Raw genomic sequence first — 22,811 nt, 5'->3', positions numbered from 1 at the left:
TGTGATACTTGACCTTCAAGGAGAGAACTCAGGTACACTCCAGAAGATGTCAAATCTCATCTGAGGCTGCTCTCGAGAGGATCACACAGCTCATAAACCAACCATCTTTTCATGTGTGGTTCAGCAATCCTCAAACACCATGGGCCAATAGTGACGGAGGGTAGTCATCAATGCTGGATCTTCATTTATTGAGGAGTACCAGACATCTCATCATGGATTTGAATGAGATTTTCTCCCCCAAAGAGCGGCTGTAAGAAAGACTGGAGTGTGTGGGAATTGGACACTGGGAGTTGGGAGGATTAGCTAGTGTGCTGCTAACCCATGGTGGATCTGCTGTGAGCAGGACAAGGGACCCAGCAGTGGAGGATGTCAGCGGAGGCCGAGCTACAGCCGGGTGTCAAAACCAGCCAGCGAAAGGAGTCCAGGAGGATCAAAGGTACGTTAGATGCTGCTTTGCAAACTCTCTAACATTGCCTCAGTAATGCATACAACTATTCTGTAATGTATAAACAATGTCGGATATATATGATGTTGAAGAAAAAATATTTAAAAGAAGTATGTAGGGGAGTGTAGGGAGAGTCTAGGCAAAATGGGAAACTGCCAGCTTCCTCGTGTTTGGCAGACAGCGAACGTAACGTAAAATCATGTTTGGATGGAGCTCAATAAAACTGGACCACATGGATAAAAACCTCTCTCAGTCAAGTTCGCAGAGAAGATCCAGCTGTAGTAACAGCTATTCCATGTAGCCCCAGGGTATGGTAGCGCCATGATTTAGGTGTCATGGACGGGGTAATTCACACCCTGTCGCTTTGATGAACAGGATAAGTGATGTAAGAGGACGAGGCTTTCTCTGTAACTTCTCTGGGAGATTGAAATGGGATTGAAATGGCTGAGGGGAGAAAAGAAGAGGAGATAGAGAGGGAGAAAGAACAAGATCCACAGGGAGGGGGAGTGAGCAAGAAGAGTATGCTTTTCTCGTTGGCCCTGCCTCTCTTCATTTCTTTTTTTTACTCATTTTCCGACCATGAATAAAGCCACTCCAGCTAGTCCAGTAAATCTGACTTCTGCGGGCTGGCTGTAACGAGGCCGCGGGGCCAGGTCCTCTGTGGCTGTTTCACTGGCCCTGTCAGCTTGCTCAGATAAATGGCCAGGCTGGAGGAGGGCCCATTGATTTGAGTTAAGTGGAGGAGGAGAGCAGAGTGAGGGGGCTATTACACACGTGGCCATGTGGCGGGCTATCAGTGCAGGCTATCAGCCCCTGACTGTATCATGTTAATCACATGTGCTGCAGGGACCATTGTCACAATCAGTAAGGACGCTATTTAGATCAATATAAATGGAAATGGGGCATCATAAATACATGCAGCGCAGCCAGTGGTGTTTGTGAGGAGGCTTGGGAGCAGGTGAAGGACACTGCTGAGGAGCAGGTTGATCATGCATGTATTTAGACAAAGCTCTATTTATTCATATGGCTGGGAAGCTGCAGCAAATAACAGCAATCTTATCTTTTAAACCACACCAAGAAATTGGTGTGGTTTAAAAGATAAGATTGCTGTTATTTTATATTTTTCATCATGTCAATAATTCCCAAGACCCAAACCATGCATGTGTAAGTCTTTCCGACTTCTCCTCCCCTGTTCGTTACATTCACCCCCATCTTTTTTTGTTATTTATAACTCTTTTTGAAAGGGTAAATCATTTTCTTAAACAGCAGAGATCTGTAGTTTTTAGCATTTGTTACTCAAACAGGACTAACTAGTGCAGTATGATGGTATATATGGGATTTGACTTTCAAATTCCACAATGACAGTATTCATTGCCATGAAGGACCATGTGCCTCAGTGCAACAGTGTAGTTCATTTAACATTGTTGCAAGTAATTGGAAATGTGAAGTGGACTGAAGTCTTGTCAACATGGCCGGGCTCCCTGCTTACCCATGCTAATCTAAGATACACTCTCAAGCCTTTAGCTTTATGTGTAATGCACACATATAAGAGCAGTCTCCTCAACATACACAAGCCAGAAAGCTTATTTACCAAAATGATTGAAAATGTACTAAACTTAAAACTTAATCCGTTACAAAGTGTTATCACTTCAGTATAATGTGTTACTCAATACCTTGTATTGCCCAATTCTGTTTTTTGATGTCTACACAGACACCTGTTGGAAGGGTAAGGTAATTGTGGGTTTTGGTCTTTTTATGGGATTTGTTGATAATTAGGAAAATCTGGTATATTTCCAGCCTCATCGTTTAATGCATATGCTGCTTTTTTTTACCTATTGATTCATAATTCACTTGAACAATGTATTTCAGAGCAGTTGAGTGATACTGAACAGAATCTTCTGTTTCATTTTTGGAAAGTCATAGCACTTTTCATTCTTTTCAAAAAATCATTTACAGCAGCAAACTGTGGCTGTCATGGTAAAGTCAAAACCCCCTCCATCCATCAACATGCCTGCCTTTGCTCTATCTCCATAGCAACTGTTGCTCTCCCACTGTAATCTGTGTGCAAAAAATGAATCCATTTCAAAAATAGAGGCGAGGAAAGTGCACAGAGAGACATTGAAAGAGAGGACGGAGACGGTGGCAGATGGACAGAGAAAGAGACGGAGGGAGGCAAAAAAGATCACATCACAAGTCACCTCTCACACTAAATGTATAGCACTGATTGCAAAGATTGTCAGAGGCAGAACAAATAGTCACTATTTCACCCTATTCAAACACTATTTCCCACATTTGACCTAATCATATTCTGGTGCGCTTATCCAACTGTTCATCCCACCGCTTCACCATGAGTGTGATAATAGCATCATTGTGGAGCCCCGACCTAAAGAATGATCTCACCAATCAGCACACATCAATACCTGCGTGTGACCCCATGGTCTGTCCACTGCATTGACGATGTGCACAATGCCCCTCATTAACTCTGTGGCTGCTTTAACGATTAGTCATTAAACCAAAATCTCAATCTGTTGTGTAAGGAATTTTGACTTCCGTGTGGGTAGGACGAGGGAACGCCTGGTGCTGTTAGTGTTTGTAAGTGTGTATCGCCTGATGGAAGTTATTTCGTGCACATGGGAGAGGCAGATGGCAGGGACAGATTTGCCTTCCTCAGACATCATTCTGTTTGCTGCTGCTTAAAGTCATCAGCCCCCCGCGCTGAGAGGACATACATAGTGTTTTCCTTTTATAATGGTTGACATTGTACATTGCATGTAGGTGTGCCCATGACTCAGCAGGCATCGCCTCTTAATACATTGCGTGTGTGGACCTACAGGGATATTGACAGGAAGAGACAGATACACACTCAGAACAGTTCAAAGGTTAAGCTGTCTCGATGCCCAGATCCCCAACAATAAGTTCCTTGTTGCCAAGTCCTTATATCTGGAGGGGCACTTCTGACTCTCCATCTGTTGCCATCTGTCTCTTCACTGTCCCCATTCTAGTGTGGGAAGGAGGAGGATGCAACACTGTGATCAGAGACAAGCCCTGAAACAGTATGGAGTAGGGCAAACAGTAATTGTTCTCTCCATGGTCCTGGTGCAGGGCCTGGGTGGGTGAGGGTAGCGTTTGATTTGAGGCCATTTTCGAAGATTTGGCTATTTTATGGCTTCATTAAGTCATTGAAATGTTGCGGCAACAGGGAATATTGTGGGGAGAAGAGTGTGACGAAGGTCCCTTGCTGAATTCTAACCTAGGATTCATGCATCTCAGACCACCAGGACGCCCAAATGGCAGGCATGTTGTCCTATGTGTAGGATACACTTAGATGCTGACCATGCTTTAGGCAGCCCTCTGTCAGACAAATTATGAACATCAGGTGTATGGGCCAGAAATATTGTGAGGACCATTCAACCTTGGGTAATTGTAAATCCAGAAAGCCAGAGGAATATGTGTCACCCCCCTCACACACACACACACACACACACACACACACACACACACACACACACACACACACACACACACACACACACACACACACACACACACACACATGCACCTTCTCCCGCTCTCTTCTCCTTTCTTACAGTAAAAGTAACAACATGAAACAGCACGCCCCGCAGCTCTTTAGTTTTCAAATACAGCACACTCGCTCTTCTTGTTCTGAACCCAGAGCACGTAGCGTACGAGTTATGCCACTGTGTCAAGACTCTCATTGGGTATGCAAGGCCTACTTTTTTGAGGATCTGTGCATAAACCTCTAAATCTCTCCTGAAGTGTTATTAGGGGAGCTGTATGTAAAGAAACAAATGGCACAGAACATCTGGTTAAAGCTCATCTGAGAGAGCTGCACTGAATTGGAACGTTCGTGTTTAAAATGCAACTGGAGCAGCATGCATTTTACATTACATTAGTGTATGAGTCAGTAAAATCTGGATGGAATACAAAATACTGTATGAATAGGCCCCAGTCACTGTATGAGGGATAGGTTGAATGAGGTACAGCAATAATTATCGTAGGAGTTTCTGTCCTGCAGGGTTTAAGCAACAGCACACACATAGCAATTCATACCGTTTGTCTTTTTAGGGAGTTTGTCATCTAAGTGGGAATAGTAATCTCTCCACATGGTTGCTGTGTGCATGCCAAGCTGGTTAATGTTCAGAGGAACACGGTGGCTGTATATAACACTCATTATCCTCTGGCTTAGAAACAAGTCTGAATTAGAACCAGATTTGACATTCACTTGTGAAGAGACTTTAATGACTTTAGCATCATCAAGCCCCCCCCCCTTTAGAGAATTGTTCCCTCATGAATTAGTGAGAGGGTATGCATAGCCAAGACAAGTGCCTGCATTCAAACATGGACGTTTTTTACCCATTTGCACAAGCCACTTAATTTGCACTTGAAGAAGAAAATGTCTTCTTGATTTTTCTTTGGAAATTGAAGAGATGGAAGAAATTCCATTTGTGTTAGACGTAGTAGGGATGGAGACTATGTGTTGCTGGGTGGAATGAGGTCATTTTGGTGTAATACTGTCTTTGAGTGCAGCCCGACAGTCTCTGTTAGGCATATTACACCTTCTTCTCTTCTCGCACACAGCTTAGCCAGCCACTTAACTGTGCCGTTAACTGATTGTACTGTACGGGCTCTTGACCTAGAATTGAGTGTGCAGGGGGCTTGAAAACAGTTTTTTTAGGGTGACCTTGATTTTTGAAATCCTGCTATCTCGTCATGTAAATCCAGCAGCCAGCGGTAAACGGTGTTTTTAGGCTGACAAAACCGGCAGAGATTACGAAGGGTTTGTTTATACACTGTAGGAGCTCAAGACGCCGCAGGAGGCTTGCACTCTCATAATAAAAAACAGTCCGACGACAGATGACACGGAGACAAAAATGAGAAAGGTGTCTGTGTCAAGGTGGTGTCGGGGCAGTCACAGAGATTGACAGAACGAATAATCAGTAACAGGGATGGGCGGAAGAGGGTGAGGGTGAAATTATAAAGCCCAAGGCCAGCCGTACACACATTTGCAAATGCCCTCCTGTCTCACACCACCAGCCCACCACCCAACATCCATCACCCAGGGAGGGCCTGGTGGATTATGGGTGACCGCTGGACCGAGAGGATTCCTCTCAATAGCAGCCATTCAAGCTGGTTTGTCACCACCAATAGCACCCATGGGAACTGTGAGCGTGGGCGAGGCGTAGGAGTGCAAGCCCCCCCCCTAAACCACCTCGTAACCTTCCACCCGAGCTTTCAATGTGAATGCCCCACAATGCCCTGCAATGGATGATGGCAGAGTGTTATCAATGTTCCAGTTGTTTTCTCATTTAGTCCACATCCAGCTTCATTTTCAATCTCAAGTTCAATTTTCTTTCAATCTTTGCTCACTGCTGCTAATTTGCAATTCATTCTGCATTTCCTATTCCATAAATATTTATACCACTTTCCCTCTCTCTCACACACACACACACACACACACACACACACACGCACACACACTAGCCTCTATACCTCAAGCAGGGCATGATGCTAAAGTTGTAGGGTTCAGTTGAGCTCACATCCTTGCTTCCTGTAATCACTTGCTTTCATTTTCTCCTTATTTCTCATCTTCTTTTTTGCTGTCCCGCCGCAGGTCAGGACCGCAGTGAGGCGGGGCTTATTAAGCGTTTCCGTGGAGATGGCGTGCGCTACAAGGCCAAGCTGATCGGGATTGATGAAGTGACTGCGGCGCGCGGGGACAAGCTGTGCCAGGACTCCATGATGAAGCTGAAGGTGCAGACTTCTGTCTGTCTGTCTGTCTATCCTGTCTGTCTGTCTGTCTGTTTGTCTGTGTGTGTGTGTGTGTGTGTGTGTGTGTGTGTGTGTGTGTGTGTGTGTGTGTGTGTGTGTGTGTGTGTGTGTGTGTGTGTGTGTGTGTGTGTGTGTGTGTGTGTGGACATCATTGAGCTTCTTCCCTCATCATGGTCAGATTTGGAAAAGACATTCTGTATTGTCTGAGTCATGGGAGCTGTCTTGTCCCGTGTATGACTCACTGAAGCTCTGTAAAGACCTGACCAGACGGAACAAATAAAACAACTAACAAATAAAAAGTACAAATAAAAGTCCAACCATATTTTCCGGTAGCCCTTAGTCATGGAGCTACTGTAAGGTTGGGTTTATATCTTTTGCAAAATAGTAGCAGCTTTGTACTTTATTTTCCCTCTAATAGGCTGCAGTATTTTTAGCTCTCTGCATTTATTCATACAGGCTATTGACCTCAGAGGCAAACTGGCTTCCTATGTTAAGATGCCCCCCGCCCCCCTCCCATATGTCTGCCTCTTGAATGTTTTATCATGTCAGTCACAGCTTACTATTTTTGCAACAAAGTCCACGACGTTATACTTGTAGCACATATGCAAACTGTGATAATGTGACAGAATGTTGCAAGTAAAATAGGTCAAACTCAGAAGAGATGTGCTAAAATGTACTTACTACTTTTCTGTTCTCGCACAGGAACCGTTTACCTTGACAACGTCAATTTCATCAGTTGAAATGACGACTGAGACGAGCAGATGTAACCTAATTACATTAACATAAGCTGTATGACTTGGCTTAAAAGTGGACTTAATTGTGCACTTGATGGCTACACACAGTATATTGTACCAGAAGGCTGAAGCTGAAACCAAATGTCCAGATGTAAATGTTGAGTATTGCTGTTAATAGAGCCAAATGCACACCGCTTCAACATTTGGAGAAATCTTAACAGACCTGGTTGCTAAGTTATGATTGGACAATTGTTGTTTGGGAGTGGTTTAGCTAACAGTCAATTATCAAGATAAATTACATATTACTCAGAAATAGTTTTCTTCCTCTTTTCTAAAGTTTATTCTGTATCCTCTTTAATGCCAGCTATGTTTACTGGCTCCACAGTAAAAGGAAGGAAGTACTTATCACCCTCTTTGTTGGGAAAAAAGAAGCACGTAAGCATCTTTGCAGTAGGTGGCTACGGGATAAATCCTCCTCCAAAAAAGGACATATATACGCATGGCTTTTCAAGTGTCTTCTCACACACTTCACTGGAGTTTAAATGTGTGGGAAGCCCCATAAGTAGAGCAGGATAGCTGGAAGGCAAAGTCTCTCGTCACCCATATCCATTCCAAGGGATATGTCCAATAAAACAACTTTTTCCCCGTCTGACATTTCAGCAGTGCCCTCTATATGACTCCAGTAGTCACCAGCTACTCGCCAGTTACACTCAATGGAGCAGTCGATACAGACCTGCTATGATCTGGAGAGGGGATACAGGAGGGGACGGGGTCTCTATTGAGCTGCCTCTTGTTGCCTTGAGGACTAATCCACCAAATGGAGAAGCCGATTGCTGATTGACAACATCCATCGACTCTCCCGCCCTCCCGCCTCTCTCTCACTTACTTCATCTCTTCCTTATCCCTGTTACTTGTTCTGCTCTTTGTCCGCCTCTCTTTACCCTTTCCATTTGTATACTCTCTTTGTTCCTTCAGGTCCTCTTTTTCTCCTATATATGTACATTTATGTATGGACAGATGAAAAGATCTTCTTCCTTTAACATCTCCCTGCAGAAGCAGAGCTTAATGATGATTAATGTGACCTGTTGTGGCTTGGGTTTTAAATATGAGCTAATCCTTATAAGAAAAAAAAATCTGATGTACAGAAGAGGTTGACCGCTGATTAACGTTACTGGGCCTGCAGGTTTGTCAGACGTGTTCAGCACAGAAGACAGTTCTTTCTTCTCCTCTTATCTGCTCTCCTCTTTTCCCCTCTCCTCTACTCCTACAGGCTTTGTTCTGTGAAAGACATGTCAAGCACACAGGTCGCGTAAAATAGAACATGGTGGAAATGTTAATTGTTTTCTTTATTAGAGCTGAGAATATAAGAAAAGAGGAGCTACTGAGGTCCATGGGGGAAAACATTTCAAAGGCTGGATTGGCTGTTTAGTCAGCACTATGTGAAGTTGTCGGGGCGAGTTGATCGGTCAGCAGCGCGATCCATTCTGTCAGCAAATCTCACCCTATTGTTGTTAGCTAGCACTTGTGCATGTCACGTTGAAGTGCAGTAAACCTACTTCAAGAAAAGGGAGAGAAAAAAGGTGCTTGAGGGAAAAAAATCTTCCGCAATAATAAGACCCGCTGCACAATTCGACGTGTGAATTCCTCTGAGAGTGAAGCTTCAAGAAATGGCACTTGAAAGAACATTCTGTCCTATCACACCTTATGTAACTCCTGTCACCCTAACCCTTCCCCACCCCCCCACCAAAATCTCTCCCCCCATCTCCCACTGTCACACTCACCTGAGTCGGAAGAGAAAAAGGCTCACGGTCTCCCTCGCTGAGCTCATATCCTTTCATCTTCACATGTCCTTTCCTTTAATCTCCTGCAGGGAATGGCTTCCTCGGCACGTTCCAAAGGGGAGCACAAGCAGAGAGTGTTCTTGACGGTCTCTTTCGGCGGGATCAAGATTTACTGTGAAAGATCAGGGGTGAGTAGCATGTCAGGGAGTAAGCCTAGTGGCAGAGCTGCACTGTGAGGCCTCTGCCAGCTGCTGTAGTGTGAACCTACAGTATAGGACATCCAGAGGGCAGACGCTGGCACGGTTCAGTTCACAGCGGCTGCCAGGGCCGCCATCTTGTTAGCCTGGTTGGCACAGTTGACTTATTAGTTTGACTGCAATATCTGTGCAGAAGGAAGATGATTCACAAGGTTGTGCTGAAATCAAAAAAATTCCATCACTTTGGAGGTCCAAATTCCTATCCGAATATCAATGCAAAATATGCAATAACATGCTTTCCACTGGACATTTTGCCCTTTAGCTCATAAAGATTCAACTTGAGAGCATTCAATTACAGGTCTTCCATTTGATATTTGAGTAAACTGGTTTAACACCGTAGTAAGATTAGTGGTATACTGCAGGACCTACTTAAGATCACCCAGGCCCGGTCTGCCTGTTAATGATAGCACAGTGAGCAATGTTATGGTGATGTTATGAGACGGGCGTTTTCCGCCTCCACACTGGCTTTCATCCCTCTGGCGGACTCAGAGGCCTGCTGTTCCATTACAGGATGATCGAGGGGCTCGGCTCTCCCCCGTCCTGGGGCGTAGTGTTGGCTAGATAGGCCCACTCTGCTCATCAGCGCTAACCGATAATTAGCACTCAGTTCCACCCCTTAATGATCATTACCGCTAATGCTAATTACACCACGGCTCCACCTCAGCTGTCATTAGAGCTAAACTGATAATAATGCAACAGTGTTTGTCCTGTGGCTGCTGATCTCCACCCCACCACCAACTGTGGTCTTCTCCCCAAAAAACACCCATCTTTGACAACATCTCTTCTCAATATGACTGGTGGTAATGGTGGTGTGTCTTTAGCCGGTAATGAAAAAGAACATTAAGCCTCCAGCCACCACCAGTCAGCTCACCAGCTTTTGACAAGCTCATTTGTTGTTTTGGAAATCATGCCCCCTAATGCTTCCCATTTTATTTACTGATTACTGGTAGTAAATAACCATCCACACTTAATATCCCTCTTGAGTTAGGCAGGCAGCATCAGCAAGCTTTCAGATGGAAATACTTTATGTGAAGCTGACATGATTCTCTGCTGAATCGAAGACTAGTCATATTAGTTTTGTATTATACATTAATCTGAGGCATTGCTAGCGACGCTCCCCGCTGAATTTTGGCTAATGTTAAAACGAAAGTTCCTCCTCAGTGCTTAAGCGTATCTCTGCTAATAGTGGAGTGGCAGCCGAATTACTCCCAGTATGTATCTACGGGTGCGTATTTATGTTTTGTGAGCTTTTTGGGGTGTCTTCTTTTTGTCAATTAGTTATCTTTAAGTCAGAAATGTTGTGAATGCATCATACAGTAGTTTTTGGAAATGGGATGGAATTAAGTTTTTCTCAACCACTAAATTTCCCAGCATCTCAAATCCTGCCGATATCAAAGATTGGCATAAATAACGAGATGTAACCCAATCCGATAGAACAGCACAAAACAAACATCATGCCGCTGGATTACAAGTGCTGTAGTAACTATAGTATCTATACAGTACTGTGTAGTGATTTTAACTACCTTGAATCTCTCCTCCCTCTGTGTTGGTTAATTGCATTTGGCTCAACAATATGCAAAGATGTTTAAATAGGTTTGGCCCACTTTTCAGTTACAGTTTACAGTTATTGTACGCAGGAATGAAACAAGGCATAGGCTTTTTTTCATATTTCAAGGGTGGAAGACAAAGAGTTGATTGTGTGAAAACCCTATTTCACCAGGCCCACATGGTCTTTGCTGTAACATTTAACATCTCTGCTATATAGGTGCTCATGCATCACCACTCAGTCCACGAGATCAGCTACATCGCCAAGGACACTAGGGACAATCGGGCCTTTGGCTACGTCTGCGGGAAGGAGGGCCACCATAAGTTTGTGGCCATCAAGAATGCACAGTCGGTAGGTACCTTTCCACAGTAGAGCTGTCGAAAAGTTATTTTATGCAAGTCCTAGTCAAGTCTCAAGTCCTTAAGGGCAGTTCAAGGACTTGATACTTGAACTTGAACGTTTTCAAGCGAAGCTGAGTTAACTAAAGAGCGTGTTTACATAGCTGAGACCAAGACCATGCAATGCATACAGTAGGCATAACAATTACATATTCAAGCTGTGTGCTTGTGCAGCTGTGCAAGGCATTCCCTGCACTCTCAAAAACGCTTTGATTAAAATTGGAGACGTCACTTTGCATTCAAGTCTCAAATCAAGTTTATAGGCAGTCAAGTCCTCCTTTCTGTCAAGGTTGACTCAAGTCCAAGTCTCACGCCTACAGATGTGCACACTTTTGTTTAATCTACATCTTCAGCTGCTGCTGGAGGAGGACTGCTGTGATGTGTAGGTCAGTTCAGTAACTTCAGTAACAGGAAACTGTCATTTTAACACCACCTTGTTGTCTAATCTAAGACACCGCTGCCAATATTAAAATGCACATCGTTAATGGGAGACTCTACTTCTTATTTTCAGGTCAGGTTTGTTTACAAGGCACCAGTTGACCAGATAGATACTCAGTAAACAAGTAGAAATTGAGTTGTTTGATTGAGGGTTAACTGTTGTCATCACTGTCCTGAGCTTGTTTCCTTGTGACGAGGTCAGAACCAAACATCTTCATATTCTGCATTCACATAATATATTCTCCGTGAGTTGGCTGACTAAAAATAACATGAATATTTGAATAAATACATAATAAAATAATAAACAATTTATAAAGGTCACTCCTCATAATATAACATATTCATGAAGTTGTTGAGGGTAACACAGTTGAATCAAGTCTTAGTCACCTCAGAATTCTGTTTACTATTTGTTTTCTAACGTTACTCCTGAAGATTTTAAGATAATTTCCTGCCTTATTTCCCTCTTACATCTCTGTTTCTGCCTGCTTGACGACACATGTTCATCTTCCCAAACATTGTTCTTCATCTTACTGTGCCCTTCTTTCCCTGCATCACTCTTTTTATTTGTCCATTTCCTCACATTTCTTAATTCCCACTACTTGATTTTCCACATTATCTTCTTCCTCTTCCTCTCATGCAGGCGGAGCCACTCATTATTGACCTGCGCGACCTTTTCACGCTCATCTACGACATTAAACAGCGGGAGGAGATGGAGAAGAAGGCCCAGAAGGACAAACAGTGTGAGCAGGCGGTCTACCAGGTAGGACGGCACATTTCCGCTTTTTCCTCAGTTTTGTTTCACATTCGGAGGCGAGATCACACGTTATAACTCAGCCTGCAATTCATTCACACGACAAAAATCTTAACACTCTCGAGCTTCTACTGAAATGTGATTGTCTGCATCAATGATTTCTATGTTCTAATATCAAAATATAATGAAATGCAACAGGTTTAGATGCTTTTTTAAATATGGACTCAGGTATGTGTGACAGGAAACGCACGCGTTGGTGTGTGTCCCAAATCGCTGTTTCATTAAAACAAGCTGTGAGTGTGTAATTATGTTCCCTGGCAGGTAACGACGAACTGAGATGAATGTATTTTTTTTTTTGCGTTGTTTTCCGTCCTTCCATTTACTTTCTAATGAGACTCTAAATTGGGTGGCACTGTCTTACTGATGAAAAACAAAATGTGTCATCTGCCTTCTGTCCCACCACTACACAGACCATCTTGGAGGACGAAGTGGACGATCCAGTTTACCAGGTAGGTCCGGAGGCACACAAGCAGGAAAGAAACACTGCAGATCTTGATGCTTTTCTAGCTTCACTGGTGCTGTTTTCACTCTTAAAGCTTGGAATAAAAAGTAAAAAATAGTAAGCATACATTTTAATATCTCCTCCAGTCACTGATTTGCTTGAATTAATGATTCATTATATTCCACCATTCCGGTAATACACAGTAGACCATCCTAGTGGACAGTTTTGTTCAACCATTCAACTCCCATTTGCCAGTGCAGTGTTGTAAAACCATATTTTTTAAGTTGATCTGTGTCAATGTTCTGATTTCTCCCAAAGACATGCCCCCCTGACTGATTGTTACCCCTCCCTCCTTTCTGCCCCGTGCATTTATTTGGCTGTACATGTTTGTTTTTTTCTCTGTGTTTGCTCACACTGAATACAGACAACACTAACTCTTACTCTGAATGCTATGTTCAGTGGTACGTCCAACCACCTCTCAGATCACCTCTGTTCTTTGCTCTTAAAGTGTGTCTTGCATAAAGTCATTCCATTTGCAGCTTCCGATTATGTTGATGTTGGTTGACAAAACTCCAGACTGTGACCAGAATCTTGAAGGAGTACTTTGACATTTTGGGAAATACACTTGTTCTTGACACTTTCTCGCTGATAAGGTCAATACCACTCTCGTGTCTGCGCAGTGAATGTGTATCTGGAGCCAGCAGCTAATTAGCCTAACTTAGCACAAAAGCTGGAAACAGGGGGAAACAGTTAGCTTTGTCTGTCCAAAGATAACAAAATTCACCTACCAGCACCTAATCCGATCTGCAGTGTTAACGTTGGCAATTGATTTTTATTTTGTATTAGTCTTTTGACTAAAATTGGAATATTTATTTTGTCTTCAAAGCATTTTGAGCATTTTTTGTTGTGTACTGTTACCTATGGGTGACAGGTGACGTTCTCATTCGTCACAAGGTTAATGGTAAATGCCCCGTTTACACACACACACACAAACCGCCCATGTTGCTTTTACTCTGTGAATCCAGTTGTCATTTTAAAACCACTCACTTTCTGTCGTTCCTGCTCGCCGAGCATTCACTTTAACTTCTGCCTGTTCTCGTCCCTTAGAGCAGCTGATCGTTCAGAAGATAATTTACTCACTTGGTCATTAAAGTTCTGTTTGTTTTTTGGGTTAAGATTGAGAAGAGAAGCTAAAACTTTGGTTAACGCAGCGTTATTTATTTCGGGAAGATTTAGAAGGTTGACTGTGACATTAATCCTACAAATTACTCATTACTTTTATTGAAGACTGGCCCTAATGTTAACATTACATCCACAGCCCCTTGTGACGTTACGTTTACTTACCTTTTAATAAATGTCAGTTTGCTGCCTGCATGTTTTTGTAGTCTATGACAACTTTTTTGTTCTTGATTCTGAGTGGATTGTAGAATATTTTAGTGCATAAATCTGGTTCTTCCAAGAACTGGTAATGTCAGATAGCATTTCTGACAGAGACATAACATTACTGATGGGAGTGCATCAGGTCAAACAGCTCAACTTCTGAACCAGACATAGTTTTGGGTGTCGATGACGGTGTGTGATTCCGCAGATGAATGCAAGTTGTTTAATAAGACTTCCTTCTTCCGTCCTTCACTTTGTCGTTTAGTATTTATTTATTGACGAAAAATGAAGTTATTTGTCATAATTATTGTTTTCAGTGGAGAATTTGTCTGTGTTCATGTCAAGAAAAATAGGTTGTTGACAAACTTAACACTGCCTACTTGTATTACAATCGGACAGAGTAGGCTAGCTTTTCCCCGTTTCCAGTCTGAATGCTAAACTAAGCCAATCAGCTGCTGGCTCCAGCTCCATATTTACCATACAAATATGAGAAAGGGAATTTATCTTACTCTCAAAAAAGTGAATACATGTATTTCCAAAGCTGTCAAACTATTGTTTTACATCGAGATCCATAAAGGCATTTATTACCATCAATCTTAAGAGGAGATACTGACTGATCCGAGACATCACTTATAGATCTCAAGCGAATAACCTGACGTCTGGGTCTATTTCCTCTCAAAGAGGTGGAGCATCATATTGCTGATGTTGAAGGGAGACCTCCAGCTAAGACCTCCACATTGCTTTGAACTACTGCCTGACCTATTATACTTGTGCTCTCTCCTCTTCCCACCTCGCTCTTTTTTTTCTTCTTTCTTTCCACATCTCCCCATTCCTCTTTCCCATGCCCCATTTTTGATACACCCTTCATATGCGTGATCTCATTTCTCTCCCCACTCGACGCCATCCTCGCTCCCCTGTGCTTTCATTTATTCTCGTCATGTATCACTCCCTCGTTGTATCTCTCTGTTGTATATGCCAATCTTTCTCTTTGTCTTCACATCTCATTATTATCTGCACCTCTACGCCTTGCCCACTACTTCTGTTCTGTAGTACATAGTGTTTGAGGCTGGACACGAACCCCTCCGTGGCCCCCAGTCAGAGGAGAGCGTTTATCAGGTACAAAGACAAGCATTGCCCCCTTTTTCTCCCTCTTCATACCCTGTGATAGATTATAATAGTAAAAGTACTAACAACATGACTTTATAGCACCTTTCAAGATTCATGTAAGACGTTGCAAAGTGGTTTTTGGAAAAAGGATTTTCTGGGGATTCAAAGATAGATCAAACCAAGGTTTCTCTTTTAACTTGGCAGAAGATGAAAAGCCATGTAGGAAAGAACCAAATCAAGCTGTGAGTTATATTAGGATGTTCAAATTATAGTTAGAATCCATGAGATTTTAATCCATTACTCCCTGCAATAACTAAAACTGATCCCCTGTTGAAAAATGGGAAAATGTATTTTTCTGTAATACATCAGCGCTCACCGCAATGACAAATATGTTGCCTTTCCCGTGCCTTCTTTGCAATAAAAGCAACCCGTGTTTTGCCAGTTGCCCACTTTTATTTGAAGCAGCGGCATCAGCTGTTTAATTTGCATTAGCAGTAACTAAATACAGCTCCGATACAGTGTGATGAGAGAGCACAATAAACAATTAGGCAATCAATGAGATAAAATTACTTGATTACATGCATGCTGCGGTTCCTCTGTGAATCCAGCATGGGAATGGTAGACTCCCCACTAAGAACAACACATCTATATAGGGAGGTAATTACAGAATGCAAATATTAAGCATAACAATCGTTGAATCCGTCTTTGAATTATTGCTGAAAAAGATGAAAGTAAAGAAAGCAGCAGCTTTATGTTTAATATGACAAACAACAGCAGAAGAGTCAAGGTCAGTTGTTCACCCAAAGCCTGCATACCAGGCTCTTTTTATATATCCAACACTTTAACCTTTTGAATTTAGACCATTTGAAGGACCAGCTAGGACTCCAGGGACCTGTCGTTTGGTTTAATCCTATCCCCCCCCCTCCCTCCCTTTCTCTCCCTCCTCCTCCTCCTCCTCTTCGTCCTCCTCCTCTTTATGCCTCTCTGTATCTTGCGTTCCTCTGAAGATGAAAGATGCAGAGAGAGAGATTAATCACTTGCCATGCCATTTGATCTCAGAATGAAACAAGATCAATAGACTTGAGGAAAGCGTAGGGGAGAGTTAACTAGTCGAGGGAGCGATAGGGAGACAGGCAGCGAGGTTAAGCGCAACAGATAGTTTGAATAAATGTGAGAGAAATGTACAAAGGAGGCCAGAGCCGAGGAATTTTCGTTTTGTCAGATGAACCAGTTGAGACATACTGTTGCAGCATAACAATAGGCTTTCTTAATACTCACAGAACCAGCACGCACCATAGTCAAGCATTGTTTGCAATCAATATTGATTTAAGTAGAATTGATTCAACAAAAAAAGCAGTAGAATTTGCATAATCCCATTGCTCTAAAAGATACAATGACATTTTAAAAAAAATTACTAAATCGAAATTGATGTATTTTCTATACACATGTTTCAGATTTTGTAAACTCCTGTTTTTTTTAAAATAACCCCAGCCTGTTAAAAATAAAACATAAAAAGGTGTTGCTCTGTTACTTACGTTTGAATCGACCTCCAATCCAATGCAGGTCCCAACCGGTCAGCAGAAGGAAGGGATCTATGATGTCCCAAAACGCCATTTCATGACTGTAGGTGTTTTTATTTTTTATCATTTGTTCCCTTACCCTTGCAAACCTCTCTTTAACATCCTCTTGAAGGAAGTACCTTAAGCCTCCTTTGGCAGTCTCCATTCATATTATTTTGCTCTACGATATTTCATAGTTTTAGTTATGTATTACAGCCTACAGGCTCTGAAATGGATTTCCTAATCCCAGAACGACTCAGACAGGGTTCTATGTCTGCATCCGCTTTTTGGTGATGATGATGATTATGAAACAAAGCTACATTGGTCATGCCGAGCATGCTTGAAGAGATAAGACTAATTGATTGGTCAACCAAAGTCAGACATGTCAGCAATTTCACAGGACATTAGAGGGGCAGGCTTTGTATCCAAAATCCAATCTTGTGCAGAATCTGACGCATGTCGTGACCAGATGGAGACAAAATCAGCTTGGAGTCTGTTTGCCCGTCCCAACTGACTGGTGGCGGATTGACTAGATAAATGAAGGGGGGCTGTTCCATCTTCCTCAGAGGATGAAGATGAGAGGTTTGTAGGTGGGGTTTTGGGTTGAGCTGCATGCAGTGTAGTCGCGGCTACATACAATCAAATCCACCAAACACTCATAAAAGCCGGATCTTAATGAATAGCAATGTATTTTGTTCAGAAAATGGCACAAAAAGTATTTCTGATTTTGCTCCCTTTCATTAAACTGAAAATATATTTGACCTCATCCTGATAGATTTCATGAGTTCTTCACCACCATGCAGTGACAACGCTGTTACATCTCTCAAATCGCCTATACAAATATTCATTCAAGCCTGTTTTGCCAAACATTCACCCAGAGACAATTTCCATGCAACTTCTGAAAACAGCCCAAGCGTGCTTCTCTGCTCTCCGCTGTTTGTGTGCTTGTTGCTCAGCATATCAAACAGATAAACTTTCCCGGCCCCCTCGCTATCTCACCCAAACAGCCCATGCCCGTATAAGTAGCAGCGCTTCCATATCTCTAAGTGTTACTGCTTGTCTGTTCATTCAGTTGGAGCTTTTTGAGAGCCTTGAGCTCCCCTGATGTGTGTCAGTGCCTGCAGGGAGAGACCTCTGTGTACAATGTTTACCTTTTTCCAAATTCAAACTCATTCTGTGACCCTCAATGGTTCCAAAGTGCCGTGCAAACTGCAATCCGCCATGTCCCGGCTTATTCAAGGAGGACATAACACCCTGTTAGCAGCGACACTGATTGCTGCGATTCCTCCTTTTTCTTTCTTTTTCTTTATTTTGTATATGTGTGTTTGTTCATGTATGTGTTATGTTTATGCAAATCCTGTTTGTTCTGTGTGTTTTTGTGCTTTTTACAGTGATTCATTGTCTGCTTGTGCATGGCCCCAGAGACATTTCATGCAACTTAGTCATTCCATAGTGACTTCCATAGCTGCGTCCCCCTCTCCTTTAATAAGTAGTTTGAGTAGACAACAGAGGGGACTAGAGCAGGGGTCACGTCTGCCTATAGGGTGAGATGGCCTCATTGTCTCGGTTGGATGGTTCCAGGAGCTTCTTCCTTTCATATATTTGATGAAATAAACACGCTCCTCTGTGTATTTATCTGCTCTCGGGAGTAGAATCAGCATGATAAAGTGGCCCGGGCTCTCATGGGGGCCCCTCCTGATTGGCAGACATAAGAATATCTAATCAGAGTCTGTTTTATAGGACTGAATAGCCTTTTACCCATTCAATTATAGCGAACCATGAAAGATTCATTTTAGATCCATTTTCTGATAATGAAACGAGGGGATAGTTGTTTCTTGCCATCCACAGCACAAACTGCCTTTATGAATAGATTTCACTCCCCGCACCTACCCACCCATATCCTATCTGGAGATGAATTCAAGGTTTCATGAGTGTGCAAATCTCATTGTCGTGATGTATCACTGGATTTTGTCTCTCTTTCTCCTTTTACCCCTTGGTTTGACTCACAGAACATCAACCACTTTGATCTTTTCGGCGACATGTCCACTCCACCCTCGGTGAGTACTGCAACCCAAAACCCAGCAATGATTAACTTTGTGCAATTGGTACAAGTTGATAGAACTGCATGGTGATTTTACATTATTTTATCTGTCATGTTAGATCATTGCATTCGGACAGTCGCAGAGATCTAAATTACCCGAATACCCGGCAGTACTGCGGATTTAAGATAAATGTGCAGCATGGTGACTTTTAGGTGACTTTGATAGTAGTGACATCTGTATGTGCGTGCGTGTGCTTTGCCTACCAGATGCCCCCATCCCCCGCCAACACACTGGACCCTAGCAGGAGCAGCCGGCAGCAGCAACACACTGCTGAGTTGTACGCCCCTTTCAGCCCCACCTCTATGCCGTCAGGTAGCTGCCCGCACTGAAACGCTGCATTTTCCCCACAATATGAAACATAAAAGAGAATAAAGTGCTGGTGGGGATGTCTTCCTTTGGTGTGTAGTTTGTGAAAAGCCTAGATTGACTGTATCACAGAGATACTGTCAAGCGATATTTCTTCAAGGACAGATATTGGTGATTTTGCATATTTTAGCAAAGCCATTGACATTTTGGTCTTTCAGGAACATTCAAGAACATTCACAATGTGCCTGTCCACGATAACAATTAATATCCTTTCATCATTCGTTCTCCTCCTCTTGTTTCTGCTCCAGGTTATATGACCATGGGTCCAGTGCAGGCCGCTCAGTGGGCGCAGCAGCCGTTTCCTGCCCAGGCTCAGACTCTGGCCTTCCCCGTGCAGGGGCCCCTCCAAGTGGCTCAGGTCCTCCCTGGTGGTCAGCCTCTCATCTGGAGCCAGGCCAACATTTTCCCAGCCACTCAGCAGCAGTGGGCGGCCATGGCAGCCTACATGCCTGCCCAGACCGTGGGCGTGGGAGGGCACGCCATACCAGCTGCCATGCTCCAAGGCCTAGTACCCATTACCACCATGTGCCCCCAAGGCTGCGACATGTCGGCCCCCTCCTCTGCCATCACCAGCCCCCAGCATACGACCGACCCAGCCCTGCTTCTGAGGCAGCTGAGCCTGGGGAAGGAAGGCCTCTGCCTTGACTCGGATGCAGGCGAGGGCCCCTCTACGTCAGGAGCCGGAGCAGCATGTGTGGGATCTGGCATTGCGTCTGCAGGGGTGAGCAGGTGTGGGACCCCAGGCCTCATGAGTGTACCGGACACACTGGTCTGCAGTCAGCTGCTGCCACCTTCAGCAGCTGCGACCCAGGAAGAGGAAGGAAGCTGTAGTGACCTTGATCTCTCTAGGATGACCTTGAGCCCAGGGACATCCACATCACCGTCTACTGAATCACGTAAGTGTTCTTAATTGCTGTCTTCCTACATGAATACATCATACTAAACCTCCATCTGTTCCACTTTATTAGAAAAGCATTTCTAAAAACATGATTAGCCTTTCTAGCTGGATGTCCCTATTCATAGCAGTGTCACAGGCTGGACTATTTCAACATCTATCCAATATCCAATTCATTGTTCCCAGATGATACATCCCCCTGACTTTGATGATCCCTTGACTTTTCCTCTAGTGCCACCATGATATTGACATTTGCGGTTTTGAGTGAGATTTCTCCAAAAGTATTGGATGGATTGCTTTGAAATGCAGTAAAAAAAAATTAAAAAAAGTAACAGTGAATGAAAGAAACCACAGTAGGAGCATCTGAGGAAGGATCTCTCTCCAAGAGCAGACAAACTGCAATACATGCTGTGTGTACAGATTACACCAACAGAGTGAAAATGCACTAAGGACAATCACAATGACAACATTAAACATGTAAACATATAGAAAGAATAAAGATCCCTGAACAACTGCAGGTGTTGCCTAACCTAACAGACCTGAGTCACACAACCTCCTCTCAACCATGGAGACCCCGAAACAGGACAGAGCAAAGCTCAAGAACACCATTCTCAGATGGAGAGAGCGACAAGGACAACATGCACACGAGGGAGAAAGAGACATGAGGATAAATCTATGGAGATCCAGATCCAAACATCTGGAATGAGGCACCAACAGCTACAGCTTGGAGGCTTGTGTGCTTGTGTGCCAACAAACACACAGAGGGTTAGAGAGATGCAGTGGTTTTCAGAAAGTTTGCAATATTCAGGACAAACATACGTATATAAGAATAAGCAACTAACTGAAAAGATGTGTTTTAGGTTTGGATTTAAAGGCCACAACAGAGCCAGACTGTCTGATGTCCGTACGAATATTATTGCAGGGAGTATGATAGGAAAAGGCCCTGCAGCCTGCTGTCTTCTTTTTAACTCTGGGAACAGAAAGGAGCTCTGTATTGTGAGAGGGGAGAGCACGGGATGGAATATAAGGTTTAAGGAGATCAGACAGGTATGAAGGGGTGCATGTTAATACAGTTGTGCTTTGTTTGATAATGTGCAGAATACACAATGTCAGGTATTTTAGAAAAGAAAGTAAAAGGGATGACATGCAATAAAGGTCATGATCTGGATTTGAATCCATTGCTTCTCAGTACAGGTTATGCACATTACCAGCTTGATGCTAAAATGTATTCACAGAGCAGACTATCGTTAAACAAAACTCAGTAAACAAAGTAAAATCCCATTATATGTCCTCTCGTTGTATTTACTGAACATTTCTTATTTCCTCTCTCCGCAGCATCTACTCCAGCCCCTCAGCAGAGCTCGTCTTCAGACTGCCCCCCTTCCCAGGCCAGTGACCCCCCCACAGATCCCTCCCCTGTAGACATAGAGGATAACTGCAGCAACTCCAAGGAGGAACAATCGGTGAGCTCCGCCCCTGTGGGTCAATAACTGACTGACACGATGCTATAATCTATTATTGTCTCATAGATGATCTGTTCACAAGTGCATTGCATGTAATCACACACACAGTGGATGTCACGTAATTAATATGGCCAAATGAGATTGATTTTACCCATTTTATAAAGCAAAATGTCAAGCCAATTAAACACGAAAGGTCAAAGATGATTTAAGTGTCTTGATTAGATCATATGTAACAAGGTAAAATGATGTGTCTCAGTAATTATCCTAAATCTTTTGCTGATGTATTTCTGGAAAATGTGAGAGGAAAAAAGATGCACTCTTCACATGCTGGAGGATAACTGATTCTGCCAAAGCATGTCATGTGCAAAATAGAAATGGTACAGCTTTCTCCCTTTCTTTCTCTCAGGGCTCTGGTGTTGCAAGGTCGATCTCTCCGGTGCCGAGTGGAGCTTCTGATCCTTCGCAGGATCAGACCTGTCCACAGGAAGACAGCTAGGGAACCACGAAACCAAGTGAGTGCACAGTCCCCTACTCTCTTTAATGTCTGGGTTTGATACATCTGACCTACCTTAACTTTCATGCATTTTCGCCACGCGTCTTTTCATCTCTAATGTACAACAACACACACCCCCGCATCCCCTTGATTTTTTTCATAACCCGGCTCCGTGTTATTTCATTTGCTTTATGTTTCCATTTGTCTTATTTCCCCTCGCCGATGAGTGGTTTGCTTCCGCTTGGGAAAGAGCCTTGGTTTAGTTCAATGTTCCTGTCATTATACCTGTCAGTATCAACCAAATGAAAGACAGGGAAGGCACAAAGTTGCCACCTGGTGGTGAGATTTGTAACTGCAGGAATGCAGCTTTATGATTTGGTCAATTGGTTTGTCTTCTAGGGGATGGAAGCTCTTAAGGCCAAGACAGAAGCTCACGAGAAAGAGAAGAAGAGAAGGATGACTGACTGTGAACAGCAGCATCTCACACAGCTGGATTACACAGATTTGTTCTGTTTTTTCAACCTTTAAAGGATATTTTGGCAGTTCTGTAAAAAGCTGGCTATCCTCGGATCTGCTTTCCTCTAGAGGCCACATACTCTACATGTACTCCAAAGCATGACAACCAGACTTCGGCTTTACCGTCCAATCAAAAACCTTTCAACCAGGAAGTGACCTTTGATCTTTGACCGAAACCTACGGCAGGAGGCGACTGCTTCCTCCTGTTACGGATTAATGAGTTTATACCTGTGAGGATGCATTAAACGGCCGCGGTGACACTGATGATGCTAATTCTTTTTTGGAACC

General features: G+C 43.3%; 1 protein-coding gene across 1 annotated transcript; it reads left to right on the top strand.

Moving 5' to 3' along the window:
* Positions 1 to 366: 366 nt before the first annotated feature.
* Positions 367 to 22,488, top strand: dab1b (DAB adaptor protein 1b; the record flags this gene model as incomplete). Its single annotated transcript, XM_079224999.1, has 14 exons — positions 367 to 436; positions 6,078 to 6,217; positions 8,840 to 8,938; positions 10,773 to 10,904; positions 12,030 to 12,149; positions 12,611 to 12,649; positions 15,073 to 15,138; positions 16,693 to 16,752; positions 18,698 to 18,745; positions 18,997 to 19,102; positions 19,405 to 20,052; positions 21,387 to 21,514; positions 21,921 to 22,026; positions 22,407 to 22,488. 13 exons carry the CDS (start codon positions 367 to 369, stop codon positions 22,008 to 22,010), a joined length of 1,746 nt encoding a protein of 581 aa, XP_079081125.1. The 3' UTR covers positions 22,011 to 22,026; positions 22,407 to 22,488.
* Positions 22,489 to 22,811: the final 323 nt, after the last annotated feature.

The sequence above is a fragment of the Taurulus bubalis genome (assembly GCF_910589615.1).
Source record: "Taurulus bubalis genome assembly, chromosome: 1".
Lineage (NCBI taxonomy): Eukaryota > Metazoa > Chordata > Actinopteri > Perciformes > Cottidae > Taurulus > Taurulus bubalis.
The sequence above is the reverse complement of the archived record's forward strand: the minus strand, read 5'-3'. Positions and strand labels throughout refer to the sequence as shown.